This window comes from Eschscholzia californica, unplaced genomic scaffold, assembly GCF_041429995.1.
Source record: "Eschscholzia californica isolate CP2 unplaced genomic scaffold, dmEscCali1.0.p SCAF_1, whole genome shotgun sequence".
In the NCBI taxonomy this organism is placed as follows: Eukaryota; Viridiplantae; Streptophyta; class Magnoliopsida; order Ranunculales; family Papaveraceae; genus Eschscholzia; species Eschscholzia californica.
The window spans coordinates 78968818-78995515 of record NW_028238198.1 but is presented as its reverse complement, the minus strand read 5'-3'; the positions used below and the strand labels follow the sequence as shown (position 1 = coordinate 78995515).

General features: G+C 37.3%; 4 protein-coding genes across 4 annotated transcripts; 2 read left to right on the top strand and 2 right to left on the bottom strand.

The window, feature by feature from the left end:
* Nucleotides 1–381: 381 nt before the first annotated feature.
* Nucleotides 382–4342, bottom strand: LOC147569549 (2,3-bisphosphoglycerate-dependent phosphoglycerate mutase 1-like). Its single transcript, XM_086656030.1, has 9 exons — nucleotides 3951–4342; nucleotides 3001–3266; nucleotides 2667–2890; nucleotides 2022–2140; nucleotides 1777–1933; nucleotides 1558–1659; nucleotides 1356–1475; nucleotides 781–846; nucleotides 382–665 (listed from the first exon to the last, which is right to left on the bottom strand). The coding sequence occupies exons 2-8, from the start codon at nucleotides 3263–3265 to the stop codon at nucleotides 802–804; spliced, it is 1032 nt and encodes a 343-aa protein (XP_086512156.1). The 5' UTR covers nucleotide 3266; nucleotides 3951–4342; the 3' UTR covers nucleotides 382–665; nucleotides 781–801.
* Nucleotides 4343–5879: 1537 nt separating this feature from the next.
* On the bottom strand, nucleotides 5880–8074 carry LOC147569548 (major pollen allergen Lol p 11-like). Its single transcript, XM_086656029.1, has 2 exons — nucleotides 7591–8074; nucleotides 5880–6473 (listed from the first exon to the last, which is right to left on the bottom strand). The coding sequence occupies exons 1-2, from the start codon at nucleotides 7748–7750 to the stop codon at nucleotides 6130–6132; spliced, it is 504 nt and encodes a 167-aa protein (XP_086512155.1). The 5' UTR covers nucleotides 7751–8074; the 3' UTR covers nucleotides 5880–6129.
* Nucleotides 8075–12420: 4346 nt separating this feature from the next.
* LOC147569547 (uncharacterized) lies at nucleotides 12421–14956 on the top strand. Its single transcript, XM_086656028.1, has 4 exons — nucleotides 12421–12869; nucleotides 12959–13019; nucleotides 13142–13286; nucleotides 14519–14956. The coding sequence occupies exons 1-4, from the start codon at nucleotides 12608–12610 to the stop codon at nucleotides 14771–14773; spliced, it is 723 nt and encodes a 240-aa protein (XP_086512154.1). The 5' UTR covers nucleotides 12421–12607; the 3' UTR covers nucleotides 14774–14956.
* Nucleotides 14957–19539: 4583 nt separating this feature from the next.
* On the top strand, nucleotides 19540–21339 carry LOC147569546 (non-specific lipid transfer protein GPI-anchored 29-like). Its single transcript, XM_086656027.1, has 3 exons — nucleotides 19540–19987; nucleotides 20128–20151; nucleotides 20960–21339. Exons 1-3 carry the CDS (start codon nucleotides 19645–19647, stop codon nucleotides 21157–21159), a joined length of 567 nt encoding a protein of 188 aa, XP_086512153.1. The 5' UTR covers nucleotides 19540–19644; the 3' UTR covers nucleotides 21160–21339.
* Nucleotides 21340–26698: the final 5359 nt, after the last annotated feature.

The following is a 26698-nucleotide window of genomic DNA, read 5'->3' as shown; positions in this document are numbered from 1 at the left end:
TCTAGTCACTAGATCTTGCCCGTCCAAGTACCCCGGCCGAGGTCGGGCATAGGATCGTTTTTGTTCTTCTAAAGAGTGGGGGAGGACGTGAGTCCGGTCTTTATTCTAAAGGAAGGATGGGATCCGAGGTGCAAAGAGAAGTAAATGAAGATGTATTAGATATACAAGTTCAACTACAAGAAAAAGAACTTCCAAGCTTGAAACGTTAGAGGGAACTTGTGGATAACATGGCATACGATCATACGGGAAGACTTGAGAAGAAGGATAAGTCAAGGTACTTCAAGTATAAAAGATGACATCTTTGGAGCGTCAGATTAAGACGCTCCAAAGATGACAACAAGAAGCATTCACCAACATACACATGAATTTACTAACAGAACATAAGTATGTAATTTCTGAATTTTCATTATCAACCATCTATTACAAAACTAACAAGTTTCACAACTCTAATAAACCACTGACAACCCGGCAACAAAAACGACTCAAACTTAGATCAACCATACAAAAATGTAAAACCAAATAATATCTAGCTTTCTTGTATACCCAAGTGAGATTCAAACTGCAACACTGAAGGGAGCTAATTTCTACATAGTTCATTACGACACCGACTAGGCTAGTAGAATTGAAAGAGCTGCGACTAGGTTTCAGCAGATTACAGATGTGATCTACAAAACCAAAAACGATAACTTCAGGAACCAGATGATTCAACGAAAAGCTAATATATAGTAATATGTCTGTGTGTTGTGTGTGTGAGTGTGTGTAGTGGACTGTGGATCATACCTGTTTTTTGAAAAAGACAAACTAGTGCAGCATATCATCCAACTTCTGCCTGTATATAGCCAATTTCTGCACGCAGAAAAACAACAGCTATTATTAGTAATATTTTCCAATCTGTCAAATTCATCTTTTTTCCGATTTATCAAATTGGAGTAAACCAAACAACATTTAAGGAACTTCGATTCATTAAGTAAAGAGCCCATAAGAGAAGATGAAAAAACACAATTGGCCTAGTTACTAAATCCAAATGAAGTATAGTAGCAGGCCACAGGAATAGTATGAAATTTTCATAACACAATAGAGAGTACGATTTCGAAAGATTAGAAATAGTGATTCGAGAATCTCACTCACTATCTTCTAGTTTATTAAAATTCAGAAAACAAGTTGATAGGTACCAAGATTATCACTTGATGTACCAAGGATATCTGCAGTTCACTTGTCTCTATGTATGTCAGGTGTATGAACTGTATATGTTCAATTCTTTCGAACACAAGTACACAAACAAACTTGAGAGAGAGAGAGAGAGAGAGAGAGAGAGTAGAACAGAATGTAGTATGTTTAGGGTAGAAACTGTGTACCCTAGTATAAGCATAAACACCAGCCTCTGTAGGTCCTACGGGACTTCCCCTCCGAAGAAATTTTCCTTCTTTAAAAATGTAAAGCATGGGAATCCCTGTAGATAGCTCTAAGCTAATAACCTGCAAATTTTCTTATCAAGATAAATAAACGGGTGTATTGTATTACCAATCAAGATAAACAAATAAAGTACAAATATTATACCTCTTCGGAGGTTAATTTGTCGAGATACATAATAATGGACCTCAACGAGTTCCCATGAGCAGCAATCATAACATTCTTCCCAGATAGAAGTTGGGGTTCAATCTGCCAAGAATGAAAAACATATTCGATGATAAGTCAGTGTCATTAAGCTACGATCAGAAAAATAAATAAAAATAAAAATAAATAAATAACAAAAAACAAGAGCAAAACTATGTTTACTTGCTCTCTAAAATAAGCAACAGCTCTTTCAGCACACATTTCGAGGCTCTCGCCATTAGGGGGAGGGATATCATAACTTCGCCGCCATTCATGGACTTGCTCCTTTCCATATATATCTGCAGTTTCTTGCTTGTTGAGACCCTGTAACTCTCCATACCTATATAAAAAAGTAGTTAGTTATACTGAACACAATAACGGGGAATATGTAAACCTAATTACCTAACTAAAACGTGAAAAGTAATTACATTCGTTCATTCAACTGCCAAGCTGTGACCACAGGAATTGATTGTTTCTTGGTTTCTTCACTGTAAATCTGACTCCATGTTCTCGCCTGCTCGTTCTCATCATGCATAAAGATGGGAACCTGAAAGAATAAATGAAAAGAGTGAATCAGTTATCAGTACGAAAACTACTCTTTTTATGTTTACGAGTCCAACTCGAACCTATTGAAAATGAGTGGAGATGCATAAGATATAAAAATTCTTGGTCATGAGACTTCCCTTTGCCCATGTGGGTTGTTCTCACACGGTCCCTCTCGTGTGGGGCCTATCATGTTTGAACCTAGTGATGATACCCTTAAGTTTGTAGACTACCACCCCAAAACCAATTGCCAATGAGTGGAGAGGTCACCGACATTATATTCTTGGTCATGAGACTTTCCTAGGTCCATTTATTGATATTTTCATAATTCTATGTACTTTCAATGAAGCAACACTTGAATTTAAACAAGTAAGCTTAATCTAGGGAGTCTCATGATGTAAATTGCGAACCTAAATATAATTGTGAAGTAACAATCAAATTCTGAAACTAAGGCAGAGCCAGTGTGGGTCTATTAGCAAAAACGTAATTTGTTCCAAGGTAAAGCATATACATCTCAGAATATAAAATACCTTCTTTCGGCGATGCTGGGTCATGGCAAGCATTGCGGTCATCTGTGCACGGATCAGCGAAGACGTGTAAATCATGTCTACTGGTATATTGCTAATTCTCTTACCAGCTTCAATTGCCTCTTCCACTCCCTTCTTAGTCAAAGGAACATCAACACAACCTGTGAAGAGGTTTTTCTCATTCCACAAAGACTCACCATGCCTAATCAAAATTAGAGCAGCTTCATCTGAATTTTCCATCGAACAAAACCAAGACAAAGAATTGCTTTAAGTAATCTTTCCAAAATATGTCAGGACAAACCAAATTTTGTAATCTCTTAAAATAAAATGAACTTACTTGATTTCTTACGAGGTTCACCATTGTCGTTGATTGATGGTGATGAGACAAGATTAGCCACTGAAGAATGAGAGCTCGAGGCTTGAACTACACTACGTGAACTAGAATGAAATCTACCTCTTCCCAACAAGCCCACGTCGAACCCAACGTTTTTCGAAACAGACTTCACTGAAATAATCTCAAATCCCTTCCTTGAACCCACACCACTGCAGCATTCATGTACCCGACCGGTCCCAATAGTTTGATGAAATGTGGCAGTAGCCATTCTGAAAACAAATTACAATTTGAAGAGAACAATCTCATGAAGTATATTAAACAAATAAGTTCTACTGTTTCCTCAAAAGTATACTACAATAGTCATGCGCTTTCCCCCCAATACACTAACATTCGCATATTTCATTCAATCCATCAAATCATAAGACACTCAAGTTAAGAGAAGATGAAGAAAATGATTACTTAAAGTTGGGTTTTATTTATATCACATTGTTTTATACATTATTCTGCAAATTGTCACTACCATGAGAAATCCCTAATTAGATCATAATAACCAAGAGATTGCCAAATTCATGCACACCCAAAAGGGCAAAGTCACTAAAGTAGTAAAGTCCTCCTAAAATTCCAACTTCATAAACCTAAATGCATTTTCAGACCAATCTACCAGACATTTCAAATAAACAATCAATTGGTATTCATGAACTTTTAAAAGGAAATCAGAAAACCCATCTAAGATCCAATATCAAGAAACACAATCAAATCAAGAAACACAGAATAGATTTGAACCATGAAATCAACAAGCAGGATTACAATTTCAAAATATAAACAATATCCATAAACATTATTACCTAGAATCTACTAAAAGAAAAGGAATTATCACATAATCACAACATCATTCATCAAAATAAAAAGAACCCAAGGAAGAAAATTTAATCTTCATAAAGAAAGATGCTTACCTTTTTAAATGGGCAGTAAAGAAATGCAGGACCCAAGAGATTTCAAGAAAAGGGTAGATGAGAAAGATGATGGAAGAAATTAAATGGGGTGACAAAGAAGGTCACACAAGATTTAGAAATAAAATTTCTTGAAGAGATCGATTTCTTTTATGTAAAAGAAGAAAGAGGGGACGGTTTCAGTTCTTTTCTCTCTCTAAAACAGAAGAAGGGTAGAGAGAGAGATGAAGACAAAGACAGGGAGAAAAGTGGCGTTTATAGATTTTGGGCGGAGTCGCCAAACTTGGCTCAATCTGCCTGCGGTAGGTGTGGACGTTACCTGACTCCTTATTTCCTCGATTTTCACGTGAGTACAGATTAGTAATATCTAATGGTTCATAATTCACTATTTCAATATTTTGATGAAGCTTAAGATGGTGTAATTTATAAATTTTGGGTTTTTTTGTATGGGATATTCCATTATTCTGTTTCTCACCACCAAAATAAATGCTTGTCCCATTGAGCTACACAAGCATTTTTTACATGGGATATTCCATTTTTATTTTTTCTCAAAAGTAAAACTCTAATAAGCATAACTCTCCTTCAACTCATTTAGTGGAACAAATAATTTCGATGCAAACTTTTAGTCGGTCCTAACTCCAACTCGAAAGATATCTTCAAAACCTTGGGTTAATTGTTACATAAGAACTAGTGTCAACCCTAACCTTGTCAAATTGATTGTATATGGATGAATTTGATGCACTTTTAGTTCCTTCCCTCCAAGGTTAGAATTGAGAAAGAGAGAGAAAGGGAGAGGGAGTTGTGATCTCAGAGTGTAAGAGGTTATGGTGAGTCAAATTAGTTAGATGGTTTTAGTAGTTCATTATATTAGGCATGTGCACTATGTGTTTGTGAGCTAGGTCGGTGAAGCTAGTTTAATGGTCACCTCACATGGAAAATGAATCCAGATGTGTTCATATTTGTATCCCCTGCCATGTGAAGGCACAATAATTCATTTTTAAGAAAAATGGTTCCTACATAATTTTAACAAAAAAAACAAGAGTGGATGAATGTTTATATTCGTATCACTGCCATGGGATACATCTTTTCAAGAAGACAATTTTGTTATGTCTCAGATACTTTGGTTTATCATTAACATAAATCTAAACTTCGTTATGGTTTGCAAAGATAAATAAATACGGTAAGGTAAATTCTAAAGGTGACCCATGTCAGGCACCTCATTTACGCATGAATCCCTCAAACATGTTGGTTGTGGAAAGGTGCCTACACGAGTAATGTGGGCGCCTATTGAACTCTCTGTATAATTTAAAAGAAAACGGCAAGCGGCCCCAAATTTTGACTTTCTAAGTCACAGGAGAGCGACCCTAGACCAATAAAGTTGGACGAACAAGCTAAAAAACCTATTGGAACCCATGGAATGAAAATTTTGATTATAACATAGCTATAATACACTAATTTAACTTCAATCATATAGTAATACATTGGGTGGAAAAGATACATTAGGATCCTAGAGAATCTAGCAAATCTTGAATATTACAAACCCTAGCTAGTCTTAATGGGGGAGGCAATAAAAAGTCAAACAACAACCTTTCATTAAATGTAGAGGCCAACCACATGTACCCACAATATAAAAAGTGTGTCACAGCAAATACATCAAAGCAAAGTAGCTTTTCCAAGTCAACAAATAATTGCTTACCCCACATGATTTCCTTTTTGTAACATCACAACTCACTATACACACACCTCCTTGCCAACAACCCTAGAAATCAAATCAAACCAAACCAGCTCATAGTCGTCTATTGATGCCGGGACAGGCCGGAGTTGGCGTTTCACGGGTATGTCACAGCCCGTGCCAGCCTCAACACAACCAGTAGAAAAGCCGAAAGCAAACCTAGCACACTAGAAAAATCAAGTAAAAGAAACAAGTAGAAGTGGGGCAAGAACAACAAATCAATTGATGAGCCACAAGTAGTGACTCTGTCCAAGTAAAGTTACATATATATGAGCTTATTTTTTGAGTTCAGAATAAAACTCAGACAAACAATAGCAACAACCCATTACAATTCATCACCCTAACTGCATAACCCAACCAAACAATTTTCCTCTGATAATTCATCAAAAACTAAGAAAGACCCGAACTAAATTATAAACTTAAAATATTGTTTATGGAACTTGGCTGGATTTAGACATCTTCCTGCTTGTAGAGAGCGGCAAGTTCAGCGCATCCTGATTCTGAATATCCGTTAGTTGTGATTGCGTGTTCCTTCACACACCCCAAGTTGTTGGCGTAACGTTTGCTTGATCTGATTCCATTGTTGTCGGTAAGAATGACGGTGGCTTTCTCACGCCCTTCTTGAATTTTGTTGCAGTCCTTTTGAGGGCTGCTTACGAGTACAGCGTGACATAGCTCTTCCTTGCAGTTTCTTTTCACTTCTATCTCGTAACTTCCATCTTTGTCGGTCTTTGCTACCTTGCTGGTGAATGTGGGCTTGCCGTTGTACTTGCATTCAATCTTCACCTCAGCACCTGCAGATCACCACAAAATCTAAATCAACAATCTCTCTCTGTCTCTCCCTCATTAGGGTTCAAGATAGATCTCAAAATCATCCAAGCAATGGAATTAGTAGCAAGAATCTGCTCTATGATGAAACCTTCGAGCGGTAAGAGGGTTTCAGTCCATGACAGGAAGATGATACCCGTTAACTTATAAACACTCATCAGATTGAATGACTGACTTCTTCCGGGGGCAATGGTGAAGGATAAAAAAAATGTATGGATTAAGCACGTCAAGTCATTGAATGTGACCAGATCGGTTGACTCGTACAATGCAAGATTGAGAATCATGACATTCAGAAATGATTAGAAGCTCATATTTGTTAGCAAGCAACTCTTGAGTAAATCTCAAAAGGGTTTCATGGCCCACTATATAATCTCTGTTTCGTATGTAAATGGATCCCAGACCATGTATAAGATGATCGATCAGTTGACTCACATTCTTCCATGGATCCAATATAAAGTTTTGGTAATTTTGATATTGTTAGTTTCACTTTAAAATGAGAAAGCATTTCCTCAGACTAGAAATATCTACTTCCCATGAAAGAAACACATAATCCAAACTTACAGATGTATAAGTCATCTACTACTATATAACATCAAGCTCAATTATTAAATACAATTTGACCATGATTACTAGCTTGTTAATATCTGTATTGATCCATTAAAAGGTTAATGTTTTTTTTCTTAAACTAATGAAATAATATTTCAAGAACCAGAAACTACTAATAAACAACTCCTTTTAAATGGTTCATCACTTATAATCACCCAACTGATTAGACTGATAAGAAGATCAAGTTTTTAGTGGACTACTATAAACAGAGACTACTCTAACAGAAATTTCAAAATTCCAAGTAAGGGTTATCTTATTTTGAGGTTGGGATTAGGGGAATCAAATAAGAATTCCATATACTGTATCAACCACCCAAAAACACACAAAAACATTATATCTAGGGTTTAAATTGACGCACCAAAGAATTAAATCAAATAAAACCAAACTAATAGGAACCCATAAAAGATTGAGTAAAATCTAAAAATGGGTAACTCAAGAATTTCAATTTGAGATGGAAACAGTTTCAAGACAAATTACCTTCAATGTAAGTACTTTTGGCATTTTCATAACCAAGACCACAGATATCACAGTAAACACGTCCAATAACAGTGTATTTTTCTTCAACAAGAGAACGACCAGATGCGCTAACAAGAGCAGGAAGAACACAGAGAGCCAACAGAATCAAGAACCTGGCCATTGTTGTAGTTAGAGAGAAAGAGAGAGGATGGTGATTCTGGGTTTGTAGTGAGAGAGAGAGAAAGTGAGATTGATGGAGTTGAGAGAGAAGGGTGGGATTTGGTGAGAGGTTTATAGGGAAAATGAAAAGGGGGGGAGGGAATTCGAAGAGCTGGCGGAAGTCGGTGATTACTCACATGGGAAGTGAACGACAAAGACGCGTCCTTGATGGATGGGGTGGGTTACAATTAATTTTGGATCTTCTTTCGTGGGATTGTTCCTCACCTTTTTTCAACGCGGATACTTGCAAATTTTAAACATGTCATTAATCACTACTTTGTACTAGAATGGTTACTAGCTGTCACATGATTCCCCTTTTTGTTGCTATGCTCCATGGGCCTCTTAGGTGCATCCGACCGAATGATGTGACCGGATAAGATTTAGTGAGAGAGAATTGTTTAGAATTTTGTAATGTCATTTTCCTTTCCTTATAAGTTAATCCCACGACAATGAACATAGTGTGTGTGTTGCTATCACTAGTTTCCAGTAACGGATTTTAGAATTGTCAGATTTTAAACGTTAAAGAGAACATATCACTTAAACTTCGAAAGTTGGCCCGTACAGTTTCATTTGTTATTTGCAATAATGGTGTTTTTTTTTTTTTTGCATTATGCAATAATGGTGTTCTTTTGCTAAGTCATCTGAAATCTAGATTGTCTCAATTTACACGATTCAAATTCAGATATGTAACACGATTTGGAATAAAACTATTCATATTGAAGTAGGCTATAGACTATGATTCTAGTGAAAGAACCTATATCTTCATTCTCACAGTCTAGCCCATTAAAGAGGTTTTTTCACTTAGATTTCTATATTTTACACTTACGAATGAAGAAAATTCTAAGTCATAAATTGACAATAAAAACTTTAGACTCCAATTAAATCAAGAGAATAAGTAGTTAATAGTATGAAGAGTGGACTTGTATTAGTTTAGTTTTGTAGATTGGAAATGAGATCCAAAAAAGTCGCTTATTTTAATATGCGTACTCATAGTTATTGATCTATTTGATGAAGTTTGGGAATTTTAAGGCATGAGGAAGTGTAGGCTACAAAACCGGAAATGGCAGTGGCTATTATTTTATGAAGTGAAATGGTGATAACAATGCTTAAATAACTTGTACTTATCAAGCATTTGATTCTATTACTTGGAGCTCGTTGCCTGATCAACTTCAATCCTACATGGTTTACAATGTTGAAATTGACCTTTAGTTAGGATTCCTTTTCTATGTTTTGAGACCTGAGAGACTTAAAAGATGTTAAAATAAGGATTCTTCTTGTTTATTGTGTTCGTCTCGTCGAACTTTTGAATTTAGACTTGAAATTCTAATTTAGACTTAAAGTTCTACAACTCCTAGTGATAGGATGGTGAATGATAGAGTATTCTGTGTCGTGTTATACAAACTCCATGTGGCGTGCGTGTATGGGTGTTTAGGCGATTTTAGTAATACACTTGGGCACTTTTTTTTGTGATGAGAAGTACACTTGGGCACTTAATATTTTGTAGATCTGGATCGATCCAAATAAGAGGGGTGAGGAGTTGCTAATCTAACAGATTGATTGATTCCGCCAAAGAGTTCCTTTACCATTCGACGGCACAATTAAGAGGGTGCAATGGAAGGCAAGTTCACCCCACATCATGAAATGTGACTTGAAAGGTCACATCTTCGGGTCCATATGGTCAACCAGATGCAATTCAAATAACTCACCCATTCAGTGTCTGTAATATGCGATGAACTCATGAAGTTCAATCATTCAATTTGTTTTCCTCTTATTATTTCTTACAAAATAAAAAAAAACAATGTAACTGTGTCTTGAATACTAGTCTGGATTCATGGATGCATTTTGGTGTGTCTACAATCCAAGGCAAGAAAATTTCACGAGTGTTTGTTGTTCAAGTCAACAACATATTATTGTTGGAATCGGAGCCAATTTTGGCTCGACCCGACTCGTCAAACTCAGAAACAGAACGCGCCATTGCGTTCGTCTCGTCGAGCTCTTAAATTTAGAGCAAAGAATTACTCGAATCCGATTCCGGATGAATGAGAAATTCGAGTTTGAAGTTTGGGTGAAAAAACGGTTAAGTCAGGGTCTGAAACGTCAAACGGGACAAGTTAGATCAGGGGTCGTTTGAGCGAATACCACGCGCATCCAAATCTGTGGGCACATTTCGGGACTGATCTAACGGTGGGCGTTCCACCCGAGTTTTCTAGCCAGATCCGACGTCCCAGGGTCCAACCGACTCCAATATTCAGTTATTCTTTCTGTTTAGTCCCTCCTTTCGAATGGATACATCTTTTAACCCAACAGACACTATGCACCCATTCAACTCCTATATAAACCAACCAAACCCACTTCATTTTTCAATCAATTCATTCTCTTCTCTTCTTATCTTCTCTCCTAACAATTAGAAGTTCTGGTTTGCCTAGAATATCTAATTAAGGGTGTATTTCTAGAAGTTCTGGTTAGACTAGAATATCTAGAAAAGGAAGAAAGAAGTTTTGAGTGGAGTGATAATCATAGGTCGTCTAGAACATCAATTCAATTCACTTTCTTCTTCTCTTCCCTTCTAACAATTAGAAGTTCTGGTTTGCCTAGAATATCTAATTAGGAAGTATCTCTAGAAGTTCTGGTTAGACTAGAATATCTAGAAAAAGGAAGGAAGAAGTTTCAAGTGATATTTGAATTTCCGAAACAAATAGAAGATCATCTGTATTAGTCCAAGAGCTCATAATACTTACAAAGGTTCGTCCGCTTTCAGAATAAAGAAGTACCATCTTAAAACTCTGAAAGGAAAGTCGTTGTATCCCGAAGGCATACACCCTAACGTTTGGTACTATTACGGGGGTGTAAAATGTCTTAAGGAAAGAGAATTCATTCTTGCCTCGACTACACTAACACCTATCTCGGTTAGTCCGAAAGAAGGAATATTGATAAATCATTATTTCTTAATAGTTTATCTCTCTATGAGTTAGAGAAAGGAAACTCTGTCTGAATCAAGCCAAGACAGAGAGAACTCGACTTATCGATTGATAATCAGAGGAACAACAATTAGTTGTATAAAAAGTAGAAGTCAGTTGTAGTTAGAAGTTTACATGTTTCAACACTGTGAAGTATCATCACAATTATCAAAGAAAATCATTGAATCCTGAGAGACACACCCTATAATTGGTATTTTTACCTAGGTGTAAAATGTTTAAAGGAAAATAATTCAGTCTCTTCTCGACTCATTCTTTGTTTTTCTTTATGCCGTATCCGAAGGAACATATTATCAGTTTGTTTAAAGAATGACTACTCTTTTTTTGATACAAACTAAGAATCGATAAGACAAAGGAGTGACAAATTCGAAATATAGCAGAAAAACAACATATAAGAGATGCTACAATAGGCCCCTGTGAGGTGAAATTAAGAAATAAGAACAGTTTTTGGCCTCTTAGCTACAGTTGAGCTTACTAATATATATCATCCTCTTTAGTGACCAAAATTACATCTCTTGGTCTTATTTCAAGGGTTGAGATTAACAAGCAATGCTCGAAATTTTGTGGTTATTTGATCATGTTACAAAGAAACCAAAAATTGGAGAAAACGACGATGGTCAGATAATTACTTTTAATATTTCATTTTTTAGACTCGTGGCTTTGTTGTTTATTTTTTAAATCATCATGAATTTTTAATATTTTATTTTGCAGTTGAAGTCCGCACATGAATTGTTTAAACAAAACAATGGCGACAAAACTTTTAAGTTCGATCATTGTTATAAAATCTTAAAAAAACACCAGTCATCAAGCTTATCCTAATTTCCATTAAACAAAAGAAAACCTTCTACCTACTCGGAAGAAGGTTCACAATCTGTAAGTACCCAACAAAGACCACTTGGAAGAAAAACAAGTAAGGAAAAAAATAAAGTCAAAAGTGGGGAAATTATGCACCCTTTGTGACATCTAAATTTTGGGATAAGAAAGAAGCAATGGAGAAGAATAAAGATATACTTATTCAATATTTGATATCGTTGCAACTCAAAAATCTAGAAGTTAAGTGGACGCAAATATGGATATATTTGATGAACAAAGAAACTTCAAACACGACTCCTTACAACTTGTTCTTCTTAAGAAATTGGTGCAAAAATATTTAAATGGAATTCGACAATAAATCAACATTAATTGTCGTACAGTTTAATGTATTTTTTTTTAGAAATGATCTATGATCTACGTTAGTCATTACAAGGCATTGACACATCACCAAGATGTGATAAGCACGATAACTGCCTAAGTTGAACTAATATTTTAAGGGACCCAAAGCCCAACAAGATAGAGTCTAAAACCCGACAAACTTATTTCTCCATATATATCTTAATAACCTAAATTCAATAACCATGGATTCCATCTTCTTTGAGAATCGAAGCTGAGACCTCTAGGATTTTAGAGTTTATGACAACAGTATTAACCACTTGGGTAACCAAAGTGTACTAAATTTTAATACATTTTAATTGCAAGATTGGGAGCTCCTATTGAGGTAATGAAATTGGAATTGGAAAAATCAGGAACTCCTAACATTCATTGGGAGCCCAGCTCCTACAAATTAGGGTTGTTCTTAGCTAAATTATATCGGCGGGCTCACCGGCCCAAATCCACTCGTAGGTGCAGGTAAATAAATTAACGTCGTAATGTCATTCTTAAAACACCTCATTGGTCATCTCATCTACCCCCCTTCTTCGTTCTTCCCTCGTTAACTTCGTCGTCCCAGCAACCCGTTCCTCTGTCACTGTAATTCTCACCATCTTCTCTCTCTCTCTCTCTCCTCTCTTCATTTTCTCTTTCTAGAAATGGAAATCACTTCCCTAACCAATCACTTCACCTCTCCTCTCTCCTCCAATTCTTCCCCTTCTCAATCTTCCATCCATCACTTCCTACTACCTTCTACTTCACCTGCTCATCAAACGAGGATCTTCTCTTTTAGATTATCTGTTTCTAACCCTAGATCTAGTCCACCTTTTCTTGAATCATTCAAGAACAAAACCAAATTCGTTACTTGTTGTGCTGTAAATGAAACAGGGGAATCAGCCAAAGACATTCCAATCGAAAAGAGTAAGTTCTGTTCGAGAACTTCATTGCTTATTGTACTCTTATTAAATTCTCTACATTTCGATCAAAACTAGGGTTTTTTTCTGTTTCAGGGTTTCCAGCATTTCCAACTGTGTTTGATATAAACGAGATCCGTGAGGTTTTGCCCCATAGGTGAGTTTTGAGTCATTTTGGTTCTAAATTTGATGCATTTTTCATTCAAATTAGGTTTGATTCATAGCTAATTGTATTTGGGTAGTAAAGGTTTAATCTTTTATTGTATTTTGATGTTTTAGGTTTCCATTTCTTCTGGTTGATAGAGTGATTGAGTACAATGCTGGTGTTTCAGTTGTTGCAATTAAGAATGTTACCATTAATGATAATTTCTTTCCCGGCCATTTCCCAGAGAGACCAATTATGCCTGGAGTTCTCATGGTTGAGGTAATTCATTTGTTACATCTTCTTTTCTTTAGTCTTTGAGACTGTAGTTTAAAATGGGCATTTAGGCAAAAACTTGGTCTGAATTCAATCTTAGCTTTTCAATGTTGCCATGTCTTTACCTTGTTTCAACTTAATTCAGTTTAGGAGAATTAGACAAACATGTGAGAGTAGTCCCATATCGACCTTAAAATGGATTCAAATATGCGCCAACTTGATAGGCACAACAAGCGCATGAGCTCCACGTCACTCTGCACAAAGACACGTTTTTGTTTAAAAGAACTCCGCGTGTTGTGGTATATGTTTGAACTAGTCCCAACTCCCAAATAGATAAAAGAGAAGAATTCGTAACTCGTAATCAAGTAAATAATATTTCGCACCTCTCTACTTTTTGTGGGTTGTTTTCGAGCTGGAAGCTCCAAAAACTGAATAGTGATACTAGATGTTATTACGTAGGTTAAAACATAAGTTTTGAAGTTTATATTCTTTATTTAATAGTTGCGGTGTTAGAAAACCAAGTGTTTCCGATAAAGTACGGAGCTGAAATATGTACTAGTAAATTGCAAGTTTTCTCTCTTCTATTTGATATTCAATGAAACGATAAAGTGACTTCTAAGTTCTAACCAATTCTTGTAGTACCTTTGATTGTTTCTCTGAGAGCTAACCTGTTCGCACATCCTATATACTCCCTTTATATAAACCTTCTAAGGAAACCAAAAAGCATGGATAATTGTTTCTGCCTTAAGATATTCTTTTTAAGTTTGTGAAATCCAACTCAAAACAAATAGGCAATGGTTAGAGAGGACCTAGATATCTTATTCTTGATTATGAAAGTACACTCTGTTCATGTGCGACCATTCTCACACATCTCCTCATGCATGGTGTTGTGAGCCTACACATGTACTTGTTTGGTGGGTGACGTGGAGCAGGTGTTGTCATTGTGCATTGTTACGTGTGACCCTAGTTTGGTACCATCTTAAGTTTGTAGACATCCTACTCAAAACCATTTGTCGGTGAGAGGAGTGGAGCTAGATATAATATTTGGTTATGAGATTACCCTCTGTCCATGTGCATTATTCTCACAAGTCACAAATATGTGGATGAAGTATATACCAATCCAAGAAGACAACATTACCAATGTCAATTTTTCTCATATTTGATGATTTTGGTGAGAAAACATTTGGAACCAGTGTGTTGTTCTTGTACACTGAATTCATTTGTTGGTTGGATCCCAGGCCATGGCTCAGGTTGGAGGGTTGGTGATGTTGCAACCAGAAGTGGGTGGCTCTCGTCAAAACTTCTTCTTTGCTGGAATTGACAAAGTTAGGTTTCGAAAACCAGTAATTGCTGGAGACACATTGGTTATGAGAATGACCCTAATAAAATTACAGAAACGTTTTGGAATAGCAAAGATGGAAGGGAAAGCATATGTTGGAGGTGAAGTTGTATGTGAAGGCGAGTTCCTGATGGCTACTGGTGCCAGTGAGTGATGCTGCTCTTCTTATTTATTTTTTTCGATTCAGCTTATGAATTGTATCTGAGCATCTTCATTTAGTCGTCTTCTTGTTTCCTGATAAATATTATTTAGAACAAAGAACTATGGCAAATTATCTGTGAGATTTCAAGATTGAGATTATGTAATAAAATGGAAGTCTCTCTCTCCCTCTCTCAAACTTCTTCCTGTTTGGGATGTAAAAAACCCTAGTTGATGGTATCGGCAAATGGCAAAGGATTGAAGAGTTTGGCACCTGACTGACCCTGTTAGCTGATTGGGTTTGCGAAATATCAGAAGTTTTTAGCCCATTCTACAGCTTAGAAAAGATTCTTATAACTACTGCCTTGCCCATCATCCATGAATTAGTTCGTCTCTTTCGCGCTCCCCTCTTTATCTAAGTCTACTACAAATCCTCTAGAATGAAGTGTAAAATCTATGAAGAAAAAGTCGGGATTAATCCCCGAGTACTCCCCGACTACTCCTCAGTCCCCATCTTGCCGACTCGACTAGGTATCAAAACCCTAGTTCCGTGGAATTCCGAGTAAATTCCCGTGTAAATACGACTAGTAGCGACTAAGCCTAGTCCCGAGTCCGTCGACTAGTCCCCTTGTCGACTTTTCCAACGTAGTGTAAAATATAGAACATGTTAAAACAAAGGAGAAAAGATAACCTTTTTCTTCTTTTACTTCAGGCGACCGTTTCAATCGTGGGTAAAAGTTTTCAAATAACCAGTGGAGGAGAAGTCCAAAATTTGCACTTCTTCAAGTATTAGATTCTAGTGGTACTTCAAACTTAGAAATCCCCCTGTCTATGCCAAAGTAAAAGAGGATATTATCTAGAAAAGTAGGAGTATGTGAGATCGTGGCCCCTATAAAACCCTCATTAGTTATGCACTTATGCTTAGTTGCAAATGACAGTGATTTTAGTCTATAGTGGGGAATAAACTCTAGAACGTTTCACTCTACAACAGACTAAAATGGAAAGAGGTTATTAGATGAGAGAAAAAAACTTCTACAAAATGAATTATTTATCTAATACGTTTAAATGATCAAAGTTGTTACTGACAAAATTGGATAGTATTGCATTGCTTTAATACGCAATCAAAAAATTAGTTCGAGAGATGGTTTAAGGTTTTACTACCACATACTCAAGGACTTCAAAAGGCATATAAGATTATGACATGCAGTTACAAGTGAGTGTCTTTGTTCATCGCTTGCCAAAATAATTTTGCCTAATCAAGTAAGTATGTTATTCCCATCTTCACCAAAAAAAAAAAATGTTACTTTTGTTTTCATGAAATAGCTTTTTATTTGTACAAAAATCAAAGTGGGGGAAGATTAAAAGAAAAACACAAGTAACAATAAAAGAGAAGTTTAATATCACAAGAAAAATACCAGGCTTCTCATCCAAAAAAAAGAAAAATAACAGGCATGTCAAGAAACAATGGGGCAAAGAAAATGTCACATGTGCATAAAAGTTGATGCACAATATATAATCAAAAGTTCTATTAATCCCTCCATTTTAGGCTCCCTCCAGCCCTCTGCCGATGTGACAACATATCACTTGATTATATTTTCTCACAATTCTTTGTCTAATTGCTCCACACTCAAGTGATATGTTGCCACGTCCACGGAAGGTTGGGGGAGGGACCAAAATGGAGGGATTAATAGAATTTCTCATATATAAATTTGATGTTAGTGCATTTCAAAATGTCGCCGCGTCTCAAATTTTGTGTATGACATGATCTATTACATCTGATAAGCTGATATAAATTCATGTCTAGTTGATGTAGTTTACATTTTTGCCATCAACATTAGACGTTATCAAATCCAAACTTACATTTAACCACCCCTCAATTCTTATAAATTAGTCCCTAAGTTGACGTCTGGGTCTTGAAAAATGAGTACACCACTTTTTAAACTATTTTCAACATATATAATTATGTTGTAAACAAGACAATCTTATTTTTTCTTCTATAATCTTTTTTTTACCCTTCTATGTTTTTTTTTTGTTGAACTTTTACCCTTCTATGTTGATAATATATTGTTATAAGCTGTTGACAACATATACAATAATGTCAAAACTTGTTATAAATGTTAACAACATATATAATTGCCTTGACTTTTTATAAAATGTTTACAACATGTATAATTATATTCTTTGACAACATACTAATGTATTAGCCAAAATATTAGTGTCAGTCATTGTGTTTGTCAAATGAAAAAAAGAAGAAATGCAAAATATTTTGAACAAAACGAATTTGTTCAGAATTTTACAAATTTGTTGAGACCAAACGGAGATCTGTTTAAGAAAATTTCAAAAATGTTTGTCATGTTGATTTGGGAGAGAAATTTCATTTCAAGAGTAAAAACTGTACTTTTACGAAATTATTTATTTTTACAATATTATTCAGGTTTGGACATAATTTCCTAGTATCCGCCAAATTTTGAGTTATAAGTTTTGAAACCTCAATCACGACCGCGTGATGAAGACTATGAGCATGAAAACAAACATTTGTCAAAATTTCTCCTTCATAACTTGATTCATTGAACAATAATGTCGTACAAACACAAAGATACCGCCACTTGACCGAAGACTATGAGCATGAAAACAAACATTTGTCGAAATTTCTCATTCATAATTGAAGTCATTTAATACTAATGTCATACAAACTCAGAGATAGATGCTATCACGGAAAATATTTCTCTCAAGATCCCTAATAATATTCCAATTTAAATTTCCCAATAATCTAAACAAATCATTTTCAAATTAATAATACTAATAAAAAAAACAATAATTTTCAAGACTTAACTGTTAATTTAGGATTGGAATATTTTGAAAAAACGGCCTTGATTTTAGGTAACAAGATAAATGTGTGATGACACTAGAGGTGGGAAACGGTCTGGACGGGGTGGAAACGGACACTAACTCAACCGGTCCGGGCGGAACGGGCACAAGTCTTAAGTGTCCCCTCGGGCATCCGGACAAAACGGACGGATATTTCAGATTTTTCTCAACAAAGTGCCCGTCCGTGACCGTTTTGATAGTCGGGCAAACCGGATATCGGTCGGTCGGGCACCGTCACTAATGATCAAATAAAGAATTTTTTATTCGAAAATAAAATTGTTTAGTAGCTAAATACAACTTTCGAAACTTCCACTTTACAATTCCAAAAAGTGAATGACTACAAAATTAATACTAATAATCATTGAGATTTCTCATGGATTAAGATCGGTTCTATTCTTCTTATGGATTACGATCGGTGTATTATGGATTCTTGGGTTACTAATGAGAAATTGAGATTTTTATAGAGAGTGAGACGAAGACAAGATTAAGAAAAGTGATTTCTAGGCAGGGTCGGACCCATGTAGGGACCCGTGGGGGCACGTGCCCCCACGGCCCAAAGTTAAATTCTAATATTAAGTAGAAAGAATTAGTATATAAAACTAAAAACCATTATTTGCGCAGCAACAAGGTTTTAGTGTGATGGGCTGAGTTAGATTTGTCCGTGTGTGCAACTCGGGTTCAACTCCCACCATCCTCATTTTTAAGTTAGGTTCTTTCATATTAAGATTCTTTAGTTAAATTTGATTATGCCCTTTCTTTTGTCCACAATTGTTGTTTAACCCTGTTACTTTTTTCCTTTCAACCCCTACTTATAAATTAGTTAATTCTATAAGTTTCTTTCTATATTAACTCAATGTTGACACCCATTGATTTTGTTAGAGTCATTTTCCAACGTACGTCTTCTTTATATATTTTGACTATTTTTTCAAGATCTCATCTATTTTCTCTCTTTTTTTTTATACATTTTTACGAATATAAGATGCGGTGATAATTATTCAAGACATATCGGATTCTCTTTCTTTTGAATTAAAATTTACGCATTTAATTTTTGTGTAAAATGCGAATTTATATAAGACTAATTGTACAAATATTGTTATATTTTATATTTTAACTTTTTTACAAACATAAGTTGCGCTAATCATTTTTCAAGACATAATGTTTCTCTTTCTTTTGAAATAAAGTTGACACAAAATATTTTTTTTTTATAAAATCCATATGATATAAAATTAATTATTTATATTAAAACTATAGTGAATGCAACTCTCAAGTTGGCGCTAGTCGAGTTGGACGGCGGCGTAATTATAAGATACAAAAAGCAGGCTTGAACATTAAATCTGGATTTTTGAATAATTTAATTTTTTATAACTAAAAGTGCCCCCACAATATAAAAATCCTGGGTCCGCCACTGTTTCTAGGATTATATATTTTTACTCTTGAAATCTAACGATGGTAGCTAACCCTACAAATCTAGAGGCTTAAAATCAACCATATAGGCGGGCGGGTATAACGGGTAGGATAAACGGACGGGTATGGACGGATTTGGTCGGACGGACTATATAAGCGGACGGGTTCCTGTCGGAACATCGGGTAAGACCTATGCCCGCGTCCGTCCGCTTAAACTCTTTCCATCGGGCGGGTACGGATTGATTCGGACATCGAACGGTCACGGACCTTTCGGACGGTCGTGGGCGGGTTCCAGATTTTCAGGCCACAATCCCACTCCTGGATAACACCAAATCACTTCTTCAAAAGAATCCAAGGGAACCCAGAAACCGAAAGGCTGGGGATAGATTGACACGTGTAAGTCACATGGGTGGCTTTTCTAGAGAGAGAAAGAGATTCGATGCGCACCCGGCGCAGTTTAGTAGATTGCGAAATTTGGACTCTTCATGTTTCCTTTTCTATTAAAACCCCTCTCCCCTTGATAACTTTTGGGCTTCTTCTTCTTCTGTTCTTCATCATACCCTTTCTCTCAAGACTATTTCAATCTCTTTTTCTCTCTCTACCCATTAACAAACAATGGTGAAGCTCAGTTTGATTCTATGTGTCTTAACAGTGTTTGCTTTAGTTGGAGTAAAAAGTGTTTCTTCTGAAACAAATGCACCAACTCCATCAAAAGATTGTTCAACAATAGTATTCAGTATGGCTGATTGTTTAAGTTTTGTTACTAATGGAAGTAACTACACAAAACCAGAAGGTGGGTGTTGTAGTGGATTGAAAACTGTGGTGAAAACTGATGCTCAATGTCTTTGTGAAGCTTTTAAAAGTAGTAGTCAATTGGGTATTGTTTTGAATGTCACTAAAGCTTTAACTCTTCCTTCTGTTTGTGGTGTTCATGCTCCTTCTATCTCTAAATGTGGACGTGAGTAATTTCATCTCTTTAACTTCTTTTTCTCTCTCTACATTCTTTTTCATGATTTTGGGTCTTTCTGTTTGTTTTGATTTCATTGTTTTTTGGAAGCTCATTGATTTTGGTAATGGGTTTTTTTTTTGTTTCTGCAGTTTCTGCTGCTGGCTCTGCTCCAGGTATGCATACTTTTTTCTCTCTCTAAAAAATCATTCTTTGTCTATTCCTTTGATTGGAATCACCTAGTTTTGATCTTATTAAACTGGGTTTTTTTTACTTGAACTGCTTAAGTAATACATGCAAAGATTGATCCTTTATGTTCTTCAATCAAAAAGGGTTTCATCAGTTTGAAACCCTAAGCACATTTCTTTAATTTTGTACTCAAAGCCATTAGACTTATTTTGAGATCTTGAAAGGGTTGTTAGATATCAAAATTTTCCCCTGCATTGTTTCATGTATATCGGAAATTGGATCTTTCTTTGGATTTTTGGCCTGATTTTGGATGGTATTGCTCTAAAATACTTACAGTTTGACTTGAATTCCAAGTCCATGTTGTGAGTTCAAACCCCCATTTGACTCTACCATCTAAGAGTTAATGTTAGTATTCATGTTCTTCAATCAATTTCTTAGTTAATTGAATTTAGTTTGATTGGATCCTGCATGTATATTGGGTCTAATTTAAGATAGATTTTATCTCCTTTGGTTTGATTATGGTTAGTCTGTTTGTAATTAACTTCATTGGTGAACTCGAAGAGGAACACCGACTTAAGTACCTCTTTTGTGTATTTAGTCCATGAAGTCCTGCATTAAGGGTTTTAGGGCTGAACAAGTGTCCCTACCATGTCAAAACGTAATGATCGCCGATTGTTGTTTGAAATCTTATAGGTTTTGCAGTTCCCTGTCAATGTGGGATTCTTGATAAACTGTGATATAATAAGATTACATGTTCTTTTATGTTTGATCTATTCCTTTTTTCTGTTTTTTCAGCTCAATATCCGCAAGCACCATCTCCGTCTCCAACATCATCCAAACAAGGTTCTCCAACACCAGCACCAGCACCGGAATCAGGAAACGGAACACCATCTCCAGCTCCAGCCCAATCTCATGCATCATCTGCTTCGACTGTTTCGTTCCTAACCTTATTTGCTAGTCTGGTTGTTGCTTCCTGCTTCTCTTACTCGTACTAAATTTCGAATCTAGGTGGATATTAGTTAGTCTTATTAGTCTCTTCTCTCTCTATATATATTTATACGTATGTTAGGGGTTGGTTGCGGGGATGAATCTGATTAATGACTTAGTTTTTGTTTTTAGATACATCATATACTCTGTTTTCCAGGTTTGTTATATATAAGAGTGCTCTTTAATTTTTTCTGTTGTAAATTAAGTATGATTTTGTTCCTGAAGCTTATTATATAAGCAGTCCATAGTACATGAACAAGGAGTCCGAATTTAAATAAAACTGAGTGATACAAGAGAAATGAAAGAATACCCAATAACATCTGCAACGTTATGTAATAACAACGTATGAGATTACATTAATGAAGAAATACAAAAACATTGTTGAACAACTTTTTTTATTCCCCTACTTTGGAACTTTGGCAGTCCATCCTGAATGGGTAGCTCAAAGTCGTAGTAAAAGCTTTCCAAGCTAAGAGAAATTCTACCGGTGCACCAATCAACTCATAGCAGTGTAGGTATGAGAAGTAGAAACTCAATACTCCAAGGAAACTGCAAAGGTTCACATGTAACATAGTTCCGAGTTATGCCACCAGTATTCACTTAGAAGTTAGAAGAGAGGTCATGTCTGGTAAGTCACCTGGTAAATAGGGTCGTTCACAATGCACAAGTACAAATATCGTTCTAAGTCAGTGTGAGAGGCGGTTTGGTGAAGAGGTGAGAGGCGGTTTTGGTTTCTAAAAGCTATTCAATTTGGTTTCTAAATTGGATAGAAACCGCCAAGCTAAGCTTTCCAAAATTGAGGTCGGTGGATGCATACCAAATTGGTTTCCAATTTTGGTTCAATTCCTACCGCCTCATAATAATATAAATAGGGGATTGATCAACATCAACAACACACCAACACAAGCAACAACAACTCTTCTTTAGAGAGCTAGAGAGAGAGAGCAAGTAAGAGAGTTTTTTGTTCATAGTTTTTGAGCGGTGTTAAATTTCTCGGTCGTCGAAGATTTAGTATAGAAGGTTAATTTCTATACGGTACCATCTTGGGACGAACTTGCGGGTTGTGTTAGTCGTCTTCATCTATCCTTCAATAAAGATTTCTTGTTCGCCCGAGGACGTAGGCTTTAAAGCCGAACCTCGTTAAATTCTGTTCGCATATTTGATTTTGACTTAGCTTTTCGATTAATCTTCATAATCGGATCAATTTCTAGATAGGTTCGATAGCTTCCGCGACTTTTAGTTATAACAATTGGTACCAGAGCCTTGTTGAAATTGAACGAAGAGAAGATGGGATCGAGAAGTGGTACGGTCAAAGCAGGGAAATATGAGATAGAGAAGTTCAATGGGAAAAACGATTTTTCTTATTGGCAGATGCAGATGAAGAATCTGTTAATCTCGCAGAAATTACACAAGACGTTGACGGGAAAGAAACCAGGAGATATGTCAGATGAGGATTGGGAGGAGTTAGATCTCGAAGCACGGGCTACCATTATGTTGTGTCTTGAGAGGGACGTGGCGTTCCTAGTAGACGGAGAAACAACGGCGGCGGGTGTGTGGTTAAAGCTAGAAAGCAGTTTCATGACGAAAACTTTAACGAATCGGGTCTACTTAAAATCCAAATTATTCACATGTAGAATGGAAGAGGGTTCTTCTATTCAGGAATATGTGAATAGGTTTGACAGGATTATCTCAGATTTGAAGGATATTGATGTTAAGGTTGAGGATGAGGACCAAGCCCTCATATTGTTACTTTCATTGCCAAAATCCTATGAAAACCTTGTTCAAACTTTGATGCTTGTTGGTGATAGTCTAAGCATGGAAGAGACGAGAAATTCGCTATTAGCGGATGACCTTCGTAAGGTTGCTACTAGCAGTATGGCGTCGGGTGGAGTAGACAAAGAACAAGCACAAGGGTTGTTTGTAACGAGGGGGAGGAGTAATGAAAGGGGAAAGGGAAAGGGCGGGAAATCTAGATCCAAATCTAGAGGCTCTTTCAAGAAAACGTGCTTTAGTTGTGGTGAGCTTGGCCACTTTAAAGCGGCTTGTCCAAAGAGAAAGTTGAAGCAAAAGAACGAAGGCTACAAGGAGAAACAAGAGATGCAAGAGGCGGGATATGTGTCAGAAGAGGCGGACGAATGTTTCTCGGTGACAGAGGTGTCTGAGAAGATCTTCGATAAGTGGATGCTTGATTCAGGGGCGTCACACCATATGTGCCCAAATAGGGAGATGTTTACTACCTATAGGAGTATAGATGGTGGTACAGTTATACTGGGTGATGATAGTATATGTAAAACTGTGGGACTCGGAACAATACGGATCAAGATGCACGATGGAGTGGTGAGAACATTGACGGACGTAAGACACATACCCGATTTGCGGAAAAATCTAATTTCCCTTGGTGTGTTGGAGCGGAACGGTTGTAAGATAATTATAGAGAATGGCTCCATAAGAGTCGTTAAGGGTTCTTTGGTGGTAATGAGAGGTACTCGTTACGGTAATTTATACAAACTTTTGGGGACAACAGTTACGGGAGATGTAGCAGTAGGAATCAGTGGAAGGGATCCAACGGCTAGTACGAGGCTTTGGCATATGCGCCTTGGGCATATGTCAGAAAAAGGTCTATCTTTGATGTGCGGGAAAGGTTTGTTGAAGGACATGAAGAAGCCTTGCATGGAGTTTTGTGAGCATTGTGTGTTCGGGAAGGCACACAGGGTGACGTTCTCTACAAGCAAGCACAGGAGCAAAGAGGTATTAGACTACGTACACACCGATGTCTGGGGACCGGCAAAGTTACCTTCCAAGGGTGGTTCCAGGTATTTTGTTACGTTCGTTGATGATCATTCGAGATTTGTCTGGCTTTATTTTCTGAAGCATAAGAATGAGGTATTCAACACATTCCTGGTGTGGAAAGCAATGGTTGAGAACAAAACTGGTCGAAAGCTGAAGACGTTAAGGTCGGATAATGGGACCGAGTACACGGATGGGGCATTCAAGGAGTTTTGTAATCAGGAAGGCATTGTGAGGCACTGGACAGTAGTAAACACACCTCAGCAGAATGGAGTCGCAGAGAGATTGAACCGTACACTACTTGAGAAGGCTAGATGTATGCGCTCCAATTCGGGACTAGGCGTAGAATGGTGGGCAGAATCTGTTGCTACAGCTTGTTATATTGTGAACAGGTCTCCACATTCTTCTTTAGATGGCGGCATACCTTACGAGGTGTGGTCAGGTGAACATGCAGATTACGGGAGACTTAAGGTTTTCGGTTGTACGGCCTATTACCATGTTAAAGGTAACAAACTTGACAATAGAGCAAAGAAGGCAATTTTCTTAGGATATGCTACAGGAGTCAAGGGTTATCGGCTATGGTGTACGGAAGACAAGAAGTTTGTAATCAGCAGAGATGTGGTGTTTGATGAGTCATCTATTGTAGCTATGGCGAAAGCTACGGTGCCTAGTTGTGGTGATGTTGGGTCTACTAAAGCTCAAGTAGTGGAAGTAGAAGCCGAAGACCAACGGGTTTCTAGGAATCATGATCAGGTGGAGCATCAGGATAATACTCAGGATGAGAAAATTGATGAACCCGATCATGAGGAGGTTCAAGGGGAAGGTACACAAGTTTTACAACAACAACAGCAGGATGTTTCGGTACACACTAGGCCGAAACGGTTATATAAGCCGGTACAGAGGTTAGGGTCAGACAAACCTCTTAGGCATTATGGGCAGGCAAATCTTGTTGAATATGCACTCTCGGTGGAAGACGACGAGCCGGTCACCTTCAAACAAGCTATCACCGCGGCGGAAAGAGAGAGTTGGTTGGTTGCTATGCAAGAAGAGATGGAGTCTCTTCACAAGAACCAGACATGGGAGGTTGTCCCATTGCCCGAAGGTAAGTCTGTTATTGGTTGTAAATGGGTGTACAAGAAGAAAGAGGATTCTTCCGAGATCAAGGGTACAAGGTATAAGGCAAGACTAGTGGCCAAGGGTTATGCACAGAAAGAAGGGGTCGACTACAATGAGATTTTCTCACCGGTCGTGAAACATACTTCTATTCGGGTGCTATTGAGTATTGTTGCTCACGGTGATCTTGAGCTGGAACAACTCGATGTTAAAACTGCCTTCTTGCACGGAGATTTGGAAGAAGAAATTTATATGGCTCAACCTGAGGGATACAAGGTTGAGGGAAAAGAAAATCAAGTATGTCGTTTGAGGAAATCTCTTTACGGATTAAAACAATCCCCTCGCCAATGGTACAAACGATTTGATTTTTTCATGCTAAAGCATGGTTTTCGCAGAAGTGACTATGATTGTTGTGTATACATCAAAAAGCTTCGCGAAGGTGACTTTATTTATCTCCTTTTGTATGTGGATGACATGCTTATTGCTTCTCGAAGCATGGTGGAGATAGATAAGTTGAAATCTCAACTCAGTCAAGAGTTTGAGATGAAAGACATGGGCGCTGCAAAGAAGATACTGGGAATGGAGATTAAGAGAGAGCGGTCAAGTAAGAAACTGTACTTGAATCAGAAAGGCTACATCGAACGAGTAGTTTCTCGGTTCGGGATGCAGAATGCGAAGGCGGTGTCAACACCTTTGGCACCACACTTCAGGCTCTCGGGAAAACAATCTCCCACTACTACGGTGGAGAAGGATCATATGGATCGTGTACCGTATGCTAGTGCAGTTGGCAGTTTGATGTACGCTATGGTGTGCACTCGTCCAGATATTTCACAGGCGGTCAGTGTGGTTAGTAGGTTTATGGCAAACCCGGGGAAGACACATTGGGAAGCTGTGAAGTGGGTCTTGAGGTACTTGAAGGGTACTGTTGATACGGGTTTGTGCTTTGGTGGAGACACATGTCAGGTAAGCGGTTATGTTGACTCAGATTATGCTGGCGATCTAGATAGAAGACGATCTACTACTGGTTATGTATTTAGGGTACATGGTGCTCCAGTTAGTTGGCGATCGATGTTACAATCTACAGTTGCGTTATCTACTACGGAGGCCGAGTATATGGCTATGGCCGAGGGTGTGAAGGAAGCATTGTGGTTGTGGGGTCTTCTGGATGATCTAGGGATTAAGCAGGAGTGCGTAGAGGTATGGTGTGATAGTCAAAGTGCGATCCACTTGGCGAAGAATCAGGTTCATCATGCTCGCACTAAGCATATCGATGTCAGGTATCACTTTGTACGAGATGTCATAGAGGAAGGTGATGTTTCTCTCATGAAGGTACACACAGATGAGAATCCCGCGGACATGTTGACTAAAGTGGTGACATGTAGCAAGTTTCAGCATTGTCTGGAATTGCTGCAAATCGGCTCGTGTTAAGTTGCCTGAAAGGGCGTAATGGCGACAAGGTAATCTTTATGTGAAGGATTGGTAGAACTACGGTGGGCTTGATCCTATAAAAGGGTACGTAGGCAGCCATGGTCATATGGTGCAGTCAGATGAAGTTACAAGAAGCAGATATATCTTACAAGGAGTATCCTGGTGTTCGTCCAAAATTTGAAGTATATCAAATTGTGTACGAGGTGGAGAATTGTGAGA